Genomic DNA, 13,002 nt, shown 5'->3' with positions numbered 1-13,002 from the left:
ATTTTAGTTTTTTAAAATTTAAATTAAAGCAGGTTTTATGACCTATGGATCGTTTTTAAGTCACTATATAAATAGTATTACACTTTATTAAATTAATTAATATGATTTGGATAAAAAAAATATAGAATATATATACAGACAAGCTTTTGAGAACATTAACGGCATTAAGATTATGAATTTATATAGGCCTATTTAGCCATTGTTATAATAGGCCTACGGTATTTAAATTATAACGCATTTTACGACCAACGGATCGTCTTTAAATCACTATATAAATAATACTACACTTTATTAAATTAATTAAAATAATTTCACTTAGCCTACTTTTAAAGAGTACTATTTACATTGTTGAATGTAGGTTGCAAACATGTGTATACGACTATACGGTATGTCATTACACAGCAACAAATCTTTAGCTCTGTTTTTTTTTTTTACTGTTGTTTACATTTTCACTCAGATATTCCGGTTTAATGCCATTGTATGAAAAGGACTCAAAACAATTTTAGAGCACAGTCCCTCCAGTCTAAAAATGTAGGTCTGAACAATAACACAACAATGGATACCGCAATTAAATCTACACCATGAAGGCATACAGGCTTGTACAACTACCAGTATGGTACACTCTCTACTTACCTATATGAATATTTTCTTACTTAAAACATGGAGGAATAATTATTCCTCCATGCTTAAAACAACAACACCATTCCAAAATTAAATATTTGAGAAGATGTTTTTGCGACGACGTGTCTACGACACAGTTCCGGTAGTTTACATACACGCTTGCTTCAACCGTAATTTAGATATGAGCATGAGACAGGTGCACAACCAACCAGGTATCTGAAGGAAAATTGCTGGCAAGGACAGTACAGTAGTGCCTACCACCCTCGATTTGGTGTAGCCCTGGGGCCGAAACGTACCCGACCAGTTTGTCAAAATCCAGTTTGCCGAAACCCATGATTGCCGAATTAATGGCCTCTTTGCCGAAACCCAGTTTGCCGAATCTAGTTCACCGAAATCATGACAATCCAGTTTGCCGAAGCCCAGTTTGCCGAATCATTTGCCGTCACCATCGTACCAAAGTGCAGTATACCGTGCTTTTGAAAACATATGATGGGTGGATCAGGGAGGAGCCATATTTACATTCCCGTATTTGTATCCGTGTAAACGCTCTGCTTTGAATAAACGCCCCTTCTACAGCCTCATATGGAATAAACGCCTCTTTCGAAAACACCCTGTGGCGTACATTTTTTCCTAGAATAAACTACCATTTGACTGTAAACAGATCTAATGGAAACACCATTCCCAACATTTTCTATTAATGTTTTACTCCAGTAAAATTACATTTTAATTACAGTGGAATTAAGGGGCGCAGTGCGTATAGGCCTACTGTACGTATCCAAGTATTGAAATACACGCCATCGTGTTGGGATTCAATATTTCGACATTAATTATGTCATCATCAGGAATCATTATACTTTCTTACCTGAGATTAATCAGTGGACCTTTCGGTACGTATCCATTTACGCAACAAAATAAATGCCTGCCTTGAATAAACACCTCCCTCGAAAAACACACCCCGTCAAAAACCATTCTCAACCTCCACTGGTGGCGCCGACACTGATGTTTTCCGACTTCAAGTATAATGACTTTTTTTTAACTCCGAAATACATAATGTACTGTAATTTTAATCGGCATTACATTTCACTTAGGCCCTCTATTCCAAGGATGATACATTACTTATTTTAATCCAGGATATTTATCGGTATTTTACTTAAATTTTTGATGTCAATTTCGTAACGACTGAGTGGTCTTGTCTTGTATTTCTATTTGCTTTTAAAAATCTAAAAATAGGCCTAGTTGTTTTATTGTTCTCTTTTATGTAGCGTCATTTATACATTGTTATGTTATGTAGGTTTTTGATGCGCTAAATAGTATTGTGATATTGTTATACAGTACTTTTTAATGTTCAAATTTTCTATTTTAACTTTTAATGTATATTACATATCGAGTACCGGCACTGATCTTTTGTAAATTTATATTTTAAAAATTCTTTACAGGATATTGTTTGCGCTATTAAATAAAGTTATGTTATTATTATTATTATTATTTGAGAGGAAGTGCACTTATATGGCATTTTCTTCTTACTAATTTGAGTAGAAATACATTACATTATAAACAGAGGTAAACAATAGAAAGTTTACTCATAAATACTGGGACGGTGTTCGACGGGGGTAGTTTTTACATGTAGTTTATATTCACTTTTTAATATATAAATCATTATTTTATAAATAAATTAGAAATAATGGGGGTGACTTGTGGTGGGATAATTTTACATGCGTTATATTTACTGTTATTATTTATTTTGGTACTTGTCATTGCCGTTTTGGTTTATTGCCGTTTTGACCTGCTACCCAACGGTTTCTGGACAAACTAGACTTATTATGTGACTGTGTCTTTTTGTAAAACAGAACAAAGGACCTTTGATCAAAGTGCTGGACAGAATTTCCCTGTGCAAAAACACAAGAAAACAGGATAGAAGGGAAAAAATAGAACAAAAATGGCCTTTTCTGCTAACGCAGGAAAAGCCAAATGTATGTCGCTTGTGACATAATTATATATTTTTTTTAGTCTTTAGACATAGAACATTCTACCCAGTTTAAAATTACCTAATTGAACAGTTTCTCTAGGTAGCACAGGATCACCCTGGACACTGCTGGCTTTTGCTGGAAATTAGTTCCAAATGCAGGTACCTGCGTCTGAATTGTGCCTATACTGTATAGGTCTTTGTGGTCACTTAGAGTATAACACCCGCCTGTCTGAGAGGCTGCAGGTACGGTTCGAATCCTGCGAGACACATCCTTTCATATATTCCTCTTCGAGCACGGGTATTATATGACACTTGCAGTCATTTGTTAATATATATACACGGTATATATAAATAATGATTATATAGTAAAAAATGTAGGTAATGCATCTTATAATTCATATATATATATATATATATATATATATATATGATTATTATTATTATAAGACAATGCATACGTTTGTCTCTCTCTACCCAGAATTATAAAATGTACCTGATGAAACGTGTGGCAATGAATGTATTAGATTGTGTTTTGTGCTGGTTTGCCATTACAGTACTGTATCTAGGAATAACGGTAATAGCACTACACAACATTTCGTCTTGTATTCCTTGGAAAAACGTGTGGAACAAATTCCTGTACAGCATTATTATTGCTGTGGTTATAGTAATATTGAATCATTATTCATGTGATATTTTCCCTTATGTGCTCAACTGAGCAGCCATCAACACTCTTGCAAGCAACAGGGAGAATGAGGAAGATTTGTTTGCCTATTCTACTGCCAAATGATGATAAAGGACAACACCTCAACCCCAACCAACACCAGCACTCCGATAAAAATCAACACAGACACAAACCTTCTGTACATTGTAGCCTACAATTTATTCCATAGTTACAGACAATGCCACAATATTGCAACTACTTAATTCAAATTCTTGGGATGTAGTACCGTACTAAACAATTATGGTTTCTACAAAACAACACCATATTGTAGGCCTATGCACTAAGTGACCAATTTAACTATTCATTGTAGGAGATAGTGTACAAACAACTGAATAACAATAATATTAACATTTACAGAACAATTATCAATGGCATTGAATCAAACAAACAGCATATTTTATCTACAATTAAACGAAATTCAAAAAGATTTTAATTAACAAATCATTTTTATGCAAACAAAAAAATTATTGACTAGATTTAAGTCCAATTTAGGTGTTTTAAATCAAATTTAGGCAAAAGTGGATTAATAATAATTCCCCATTTGAGACAAAAAACAAATATAATCAGACTTAAAATACATATAAAATGCTAAAAGATTTTGTATATATCAAATCAGCATACAAAATACATTTAGATTTTTCTGAACAAACTGTAGATGGCCTGACTGAAACAGGGGTCAAGTGTCACACAGCAAAACTAGCTCCTCAATCATTGTGAATCTAACTAATCCATGTAGCAATATAACATTGCTCATTAAAACTTGTGAATCTATACTAATGTGAAATAATAGCATTTAACTATAATGATGCAAAATTGATGTGGCAAAACATTAAAAGAAATCAAGTTGATAAGATTTTGGTAACAAAGCTCTAAAGAATTACATTTTACATTTAATAAGAATCTTGATTAAAATTCATGATCAAAAAGTAAATCATTTAAATGGACTATTATGATAAACGTTAAAATTTATAAAAAAATATGTAGTCAAACAAGAAATTGTACATAATTAAAATTAAGTTGATTCATTATAAATCAAGGAATTATAAGCCATCAAATAATTATTAAAATTGATATTCTAAAATTGTGACAACTACAAACATTTCATTGGGATAAAAAATAAAAAGAATATAATCCAAGTACTTTCTTATAAATCACATAATTATGATTATATGCAGTTATATATATGCAAATATATGTAAATTAGTTATATTTAGGTACAGTAGAAGATTTTACATGCAAAATAACATATGCTAGCATTATTAGGTAAGCCTCTGTCCTAACATAATCAGGGTTATGTAAGTAACACCCTTATATAGCCTTAGGTAACAAAGACCACAGAAGTAGTCTAGTCATGAACTTTAGTTATAGCAGTAGTGCACTTATATATGCTTATTAATCAGGTTTAAAAAGCAGCACAAATACATATCCTTAGTAAAAAGGTTTATATAAGTAACAGACTTATATAACCTTATAAGTACAGTCATGTATCAAAGTTATATAAGAATTGCACATATATATCCTTTACCAGGGTTATATAAGTTGTGCACTTACTGTATTTATATCCTTATTAACAAGGATTACATAATTAGTTAGAGTCATGTACTTATAACCAGAGCTATATAAGTAGCACATCCTTAATACCAATGGTTATAAGTAGCACATCCTTAATACCAATGGTTATAAGTAGCACATCCTTAATAACAATGGTTATAAAGTAGCACATTTTTATATCTTTATTAATCAGAGTGGACAATATATAAGTATGAACTTCTATTTACATCACAAGGTTTATAATGTGCCATGTAACTACTCAACACAAGGTTATGGATAATTCCAGTTTTCCAGAACCATATTTACTGGGAATGGTAAAAAAGATAAAACAAACTCCCAATTTGTTAAGCAAGGTAATTGAAATACAATAAATACAGACTTTTGTACGAATAAGATTTGCTAACTAAATGTACCCTTATTACATGCTTTCATGCATTATTATTTATTATTTTTATTATTTGAGAAGTATTTCATTTGGGTAAACCCTTTAAATCTAGAAAGCTGATTACTGTGTATTTATTCCTCCTTAAAGAGGGTGAGTGAAGTGTTTGTATAGCTTAGGAGCACACAAAATTAAAAGGTAAACACCATTCTTATGATTAGTCTTAGCAAGATTGAAAGAATGAAGAATGTTGATATTCGTTATTGACAAGTTGAAGAATAATATCTATTCAGCAACTCTATAATTTGACTTATAAAGTATCTTTCATTAAGATTAACCAATCATTGTCCAACTATCAATTTGTGACTCATTAACAATTATTTTTCATAGAGAAAGTGAATCACAATTCTCATTATCATAGTTGAGTTTTGGACTTTCAACACACTCTTTAACACTAAACAAACTTGCTCACACAACTTAAATCCACTCGAAATATCCTCAAAACATTATTTTTTGATTTTCCGGATCCCTATTACTATTTTAAATTTCAAATGCCTGATCTCTTTTATTTAAGACATTAGTTGTCAACAACGTACGTCTACGTCATTCACAAACGATAACTTCAGAGAGCATCGCTAACTTTGTGAACACGACAAATTGTAAACAAACATCAAAAACATTCTAGAAAGAAAACTGCAAGCAAAGTTAAAAGAATGCTTTTAAAAGATAAAATACAAAACAAGTAATCTTTTGGGGGAGCACTTTCAATTTTAAAAATCATCCTTATTATTAATCATTTATATCTATTACTTTTGAATCGCCAGTTCTGCTTTAGTTATATACGTCATCATATAGTTATCATAATTCAAATGCAGTGAAAATATTAAAAACCTTTGTGTATTCCAAATATATCTGTTGGTAATTCACAGTAAGATTTGTTGGGTTATCTCCTTCTATGACACATCCAACAAATAAAGTTTCTATTTTCTTTGGCTATGGTTTCTGTTTTCTGTAAATCCTAATTTAAATATACAGTAATAGTTTAAAATCCACTTCATTATCAAAATCACCTTTAATTAAACTTCAGCAGTTTTAAAATGAAATAAAAATACCCTCCCTTTAAAAAAGAAATATATCCTATTATTTAAAAGTGTTACATCACTGACAAAGCGAAACATGTACATTTTCAAAATAATACAATATAGAATATTAATGTGTTTATATAATGTTTTCCATGGTGATATAAATACAGTTTTTGTACCAACAAACACATGGCAACAAATGTTATATAATAAAGCATTAATTAGTTTAATTAGTTATATCACCTACTGTATTTAAAATGGAAAACACAAAGATATGAAAGAAGTTTAAATTGTTTATAAATTCCAACATATTCCTTTCTTCTATTGGCATTTAGTATATAATAACAATCAATTAGTCATAATTTGTTAATTGATTAATTAGTTACTAACTATGTATCTGTAATGTTGGATCCACTTGGATCTCATAATGTTACACCACTTTACAAACTTTTTTCTTTGTTTTAATCACTATACAATTTTGTAAACTACAAGGTATTGAATAATTTACACGTAAATCTATGATAACAATTCAAATATTAATGATAAAGATCCAAACATTTAATTTACAAGATTAAAAGCATGATGTTGATAGAATGAAGTATGTTTGCCATTTTTATCTACAGCTAGTTCTAAAAACAGCTTTATGATAAATACAATCACTAAAAAATTTGGTTTTATCCAAATGTTAAAACTCACTATATTGGAACAACAATGTATGGATTTAGATTCTGAATCAACCATATGGGAAAAAATCTCCAGGAAATAGTGTGGGAATTGACTGAGCAAAGTTCCTTTACAGATCCAACTTAATTCATAAATCAACCAAGAATTTCAACCAATCACAGATTTTAATTTATAAGTCAACTCAGAATTTCAACCAATCATAGAGTGTAATCTGTAAGTCAACTATGAACTTCAACTAATCATGGTCTTAAGAATTTTAACCAATCAGATGTCACCTTTCCACTAACTGGTATCATAAAATTGGTCTGAATTACATGATTTCAGAGAGAGGGAGGGTGGAGCTTATATTGGCCACTGAAAACCCTTGCATTTTGCGTTTCCCATATGCTTGATTCGTGAAATGTACAAAACATAAAAACCCGCTACCGTGAAAAATGTTTCAAACGACAATTCTGTTAAAGCCTAAATCTATTGTATGAATGCATCTAAAAACCAGCGGCCTTATCTGCAGCGGCGCGTTCCTTTTCTTTTTTTTCTTTCTTCTTCTTCAGGAATGATGGCGTTCTGAATTTTTTCTTGCTTTTCTTACTGGGTGATGTGTTCTCCTTCGATGGTGATACCTCCACATCACTATGACTTTTTTCACCGGTATCCTCTGCTGCTGACGAGGCTTCTGACCGACTTCCATCAATTGTTGTTTCAATTTTTAGAGAGGTGCAAACAACCGTTACTTCTTGATCTATTCAAATAAAAAATACAAATAATAGCTTAGAATAATGATTTTGGGATCTACAACTTTTAATTTATATATTTCAAAACACATTGTTGGAAACTTTTTGGACCAAAAGCACCAGACAACATAAAATTGGACACACCAGACACATGTAAAAACAAAAGAAACACTAAGGAAACATGGAACACATCAATCAAGGACACATGCAATAGAAACAACTGTCTTTAGGGATAATCAATGCAGACACAAAAATGAAGCTTTAATCTGTGTATATGAGAGCAGTGTCTAAAGCCATTTGTGTCTATTTTTTCATGACAAGAATGCCAATGCGCTGTAGAATTTGAGTGTACAAGGCCTAAAATGTGATTGCAGAAACATATGGACTACTGTATTTGTTATTTATAAATCTAAAAAAAGAAAAACAATTAAAAAAAAGTGTATAACACTATTTTTTCGTTATATTATTTAGTTGCATAAATGTATAGACAGAGCTATACAATGGATAACCAAGAGTTTATGATTTTGATAATTTAGTTTAAAGTAATCTTTCTTTTCTAATAAGTATCAATTGTAAGCACAGTACATTGATAATTATGAAAATATTATAGTAATATTAATAATATCACATATAATTTAACATAAAATTTAACCACTTTATTTACTGGGAATGTTAATATGATTATCTATAAACGTCCAAAAAAAAATATTAGAAAAGGGTATAGAGTATACTCCAATGTCATTTAATAATAATAATAATACTAATAAAACTTTAAAAATAAATAAATTGCATGTTTGAATTTATTTTCAATCCCAAAAACATTTAATGGAATCTCTTTAAGAAAAATACAAACAACACGCTAAAAATTTCTTTCAATACTCACAAAATTGAACATTTGACCATTAATCACAAGCATGCCACAGATTTCTTAGCTTTTTTGTAGGAGGGACGTAATTTGGACATGCTGTGTTTGGATTTTATTTTTACCTGATGTATACGAACAGTTTTTTCTTTATTTTTCCCAAAGAAATAAAGAACAAATAGAGAGAGAGAGTGTTAACCGCAGAAATGCTAGAATGCTTTGTACCTTAAGAATTTGTTTCATCAAATGCAAAGCTTCTCATATGTGATGATAAAACCAGATTCAAACTCGTGGATAAGTGGTTTATTAAGAAAATTACACTTTACACTTCATAAACATGAAAATTCTTGAGAAAATGATTAATTTTCATGAAAATAACATGAATAAATCATAATTAATATTATTAAACCTTTTTTTTTTTCAATTAGGTAACCTGAATTATTCAACCTTAATAAATAAAATAATGAATATTTCTTCATCTTATTAACTAACAAATTCAGGGAAATGATTATAAAAGATAGAACATAAAAGAAATCAAGAAAATATTTCAAAACAAAATGACGAAAACATTTAAAACTAACAAAGGGAAAATAAAGAATAACAGCAGAATGGCATTCACCAAAATTAAACAGAATGGAACTTATATGTAATGAACAAAAATAAACATGATTATATTATAATTTCAAAGCAAGATATAAAAAATTAGGATGTTTTTAAAATAAATTTTTAATCACCATGCAATTATTCTTAAACATTCCATTGCATATCACTATTTAAAGTAGTAAATAATTTGTTAAATAAAAACCCAAATTAATGTAATTATTGGGGAAAAACTATTTACTCCAAATATAATAATTATTATAACTGTAATATTAACAAAATCTGATATATTTGTTAATATAATAATAATAACAATAATAATAATAATAATAATAATAATAATAATAATAATAATAATAATCTATCGTGTTTGGTTTATTACAGCTTAAACAGTTCTAATTCTTTGTGTTCTCATTCTAATCAGAAATCAGAAATTTGGGCTGGAACTTAGGACTTGCAGTAGCCGCAGCGCCACAAACAAATATGTAAAAAAGTTGATAAACAAATAAATAATATATAAATATTTTAATGTTATTTGAATATGAAAGTAGAGTGTTACCAACTTATTGCCAGTAACATATTTAAAAAAAAGAATTAACATTAACAGTTTATCTTAATTTCAAATGAATTTGTTCAAAGAATATTGAATTTGATTTTGTTAATATTGAACAAGTTATTTATTACTTTTCGAAAAAAATAAAATAACAAAGAAATACAATAATTTGGAATGATAATTTAGTTTTATGAATGGTAATTTGGTTAGAACCAAATCATATTTAGTAAGAAAACTGATTCAAACCAAGCACAATATTGGCTGTTAGCACCAATGGGCTGTTCATAAGTTAACTTTCTCATAATTTACTAATCCATATGCTTATTAGTATTTTGCCCAAGATAATAAACAAAAGTAAAAAATGGCATATTTTCAATTGTATATTAATTACTGAGATTCTCAATACTTTAACAAGCAAAATTAAAAAACTTATGCAAACAAACTAAAAACAAATTAAATGATATATAAGATTGAATAAAATAAATAAACATAGATTAATATACATCATAGAAGATAAAGAACCAGAGTGACATCTCAGGAAGCTGCGAAGAAATTCAAGTTAAAGATTTCTGCTTCTATCTACTCAACTAATTAAACAAACTAATAAGTAATTTTCTAATTAAGCCAACTCCAAGCTCATATCTCGAGTAAATGCTCCAATAACCCAGTATATACATGTACTACCTTATTAGTGACAACTAAAATCTCTAAACATAATAAATATCTACTATAATATAAGTTATTAACTGTTATATTAATAGATAATTTTAGGAAATAAAATAGTAATTCAAAAACTCTATTTTTGAATTAGTGAATTAGTTTTTGAAAAGCTTCATTTTTTTTAAAGAATGGTAATGGTGATTAGATGAGGTACAAAATGCAAATGCACAAACTTTGCATATAAATAAGATGGAGTAGGAATGACCAATGAGAATCAAGTAAATTGATTATAATAGCAATGACTATGAATAACAATGATTCCCTCTTGCCTGCGTGTCCAAATCCTCAGACTACAAATGCTGTGTTTAGGTGTGTGTATAGAAATAGGTACCTACAATGAAACAAGTAGCCGTGAGATCACACCATCATGATTAACAGATGGACTGGTGTTGATGAGTGGAGGGATCCAACAAAATGAATGAAAATATGTCTTATTGACATGTGTACACTCAGTCCCAAAAAAACCCATCTGATTTAATGTTGTGGATTTGTGGTATAATACAGATAAATTTATTTTTATTTTAATTTTATTTCAAATCTCATTCAACAGCGGTTAAATCGCCACTTACAGAATGGATTAAAAAATAATTATATGAAAATATATAAATAAATAAATACTGTATATAAATTTAAGCAATTTATAAGAATTAATCACTTTACAGATGTAATTATTAAAAATCAGAGAATATTATGGTTGGCAAGATGAAAACCAGAGCCTCAAAGAGGTGGATGATTGATTCTTCAATAAATGTAAACTGTATGATAATTATGTATATTGTATTCTTCACTTCAGTGCATTATGAAATAGTTTTTATAAATCAGAATGGAACATTCAGATGATGTATTTGGTGGTACTTTAAAAGAATTTGTAAATATAATATTTCTCATTACAATTTCCAAAAAGTAAATCATCTCATAGTCATTATGAAAAATAGGCAAGCAATATTTAAGAAATTAGCAACATTAGATGATCTGTCTAAAAGGGTTGCTTTTCTTTCCTTAATAATCCAATAGCATGAATAAACCTTACCAAAAGATGCCGTTATGTAGTGCTGAAATTACTTGAAGAGACTAAAACATTTATTGCAAACAACATGGCATAACAATCTAAATCTACCACAATACATCATGGTGAATACAGCCAAGAAGACTGCTAATTTCTGCTTAGAGTTTCAATGCATCTTATTGGAAAACTGTGGGCCTAGCCAGGTAGAAGGCTATAGCCAGTCTAGGCTAAAATAATCAGCTAGCCATCTAGAACACTAGCCTAGCAAGACAACGTGTTATACTTCAGAAATTGATTGTTTTGAGGCTTGTAACCAGATTTTTGTTATATATGTTTATTTATTATAATGGAGTTCTTAGAAATCATCATTAATGCTCAAGATGCAGAAATGAAAGAGTAAAAAATGAAATTGGAAGAGGCATGATAAAGCATGCAGATGAATAAATAGCGAGCAGCACACAAAATAAATTGAGATAAAAGAAAAGCTGAGAAACAAGTAATCAAATTATATTAAGGGAAAATGAGTGATTAATGGAAAAGAAAAGGAAGTAAAAGCATAAGTGAAACAGAAAAAAAGCAGATTTGTTTTACATAAACAAGAAAAGCAAAAGCTTAATTATGAGAGAAGACATAATCAATTATTGTTTGAAATTAACACAGATTAAACCACAGGTTAGGTGTTAAGAACAAGGGAAATCAGAAAAATTAAAAAAGTCAACTGTAAGAAAATAAGCCATGAATAACAAAAACAGAGAAGCTAAAGAATGAGATAAAATATAATAAATTATTTTTTTAAATCAATACAGATTGAATTTAGGTATTAAGAACAAGAGAAACCAGAACAAGAGAAATCAGAAAATTAAAAAGAAAACCAACATTTCAGAGACAAAAAAGACAACCAAATTTTAATGAGATACTATATTAACATATATGCTTGCATGTGTTTGTGTTGCTTCAACTGGTGTACAGAGAATTGTGAGTGTTTAAGGGATGGGTGTTACATGTTTGTGTGTACATACATGCATGTTTACATGTATCTATTAACAACTTGTAGGACTACAGATTCTCTACAATCATATTTCCTAAAATTACAGTCTACTTCTTTGTCTAGGCTAACAGTGTTTCCAATTTACTACAGTACTAGGCAATACATGCAATGCAGAAGGGTTGCAAGAAAGCAACAGAAGACAGGAGAAAAGTGACAAAAAACATAGCAAGAAGAAAACTTTTCTTAAAATTCCCCTTCCAAACTCATTTTTCCCCTTTCAGATTCTCAATTACAGTTTCCCTACACCCTAAATTTGAGATTTGGCATGTATTTCAACTATAAACCATGATCCAAAATTAAACTATTAATACAATCTTCAAACTACCCCCTCTATTGTCATCCCTGATAACCAAAGATCTTATAAACACAAGATAGCGTTCTCCGCGATTTACGTGTAACAAATAGAAGCGTCGGTCAAGGTTCAAAAGTTTCCCATTTAGCAAGAGGGCGCCATTCATGCGCTATTACCGAAGAG

At 29.7% G+C, this 13,002-nt stretch overlaps 1 protein-coding gene across 5 annotated transcripts in view; it reads right to left on the bottom strand.

Moving 5' to 3' along the window:
- Positions 1 to 5,266: 5,266 nt before the first annotated feature.
- The window catches only part of LOC117123618 (alpha-adducin-like), a 74,888-nt gene continuing 67,152 nt past the window's right edge, over positions 5,267 to 13,002 (bottom strand). For 4 of the 5 annotated variants that reach the window (XM_033269615.1, XM_033269618.1, XM_033269617.1 and 1 more), the window contains one exon: positions 5,267 to 7,746. In XM_033269615.1, coding sequence (XP_033125506.1) covers positions 7,493 to 7,746 — 254 coding nt within the window. In that variant the 3' untranslated portion in view covers positions 5,267 to 7,492. Of the gene's footprint in view, positions 7,747 to 8,725; positions 8,749 to 13,002 lie in introns of all 5 variants that reach the window. The other variant, XM_033269619.1, reaches the window with a different exon arrangement.

This window comes from Anneissia japonica, unplaced genomic scaffold, assembly GCF_011630105.1.
Source record: "Anneissia japonica isolate Jap-2015-1 unplaced genomic scaffold, ASM1163010v1 scaffold287714_len2871179_cov188, whole genome shotgun sequence".
Lineage (NCBI taxonomy): Eukaryota > Metazoa > Echinodermata > Crinoidea > Comatulida > Comatulidae > Anneissia > Anneissia japonica.
Note: the sequence above shows the minus strand (reverse complement) of the source record. Positions and strands in the feature narration are given on the sequence as shown.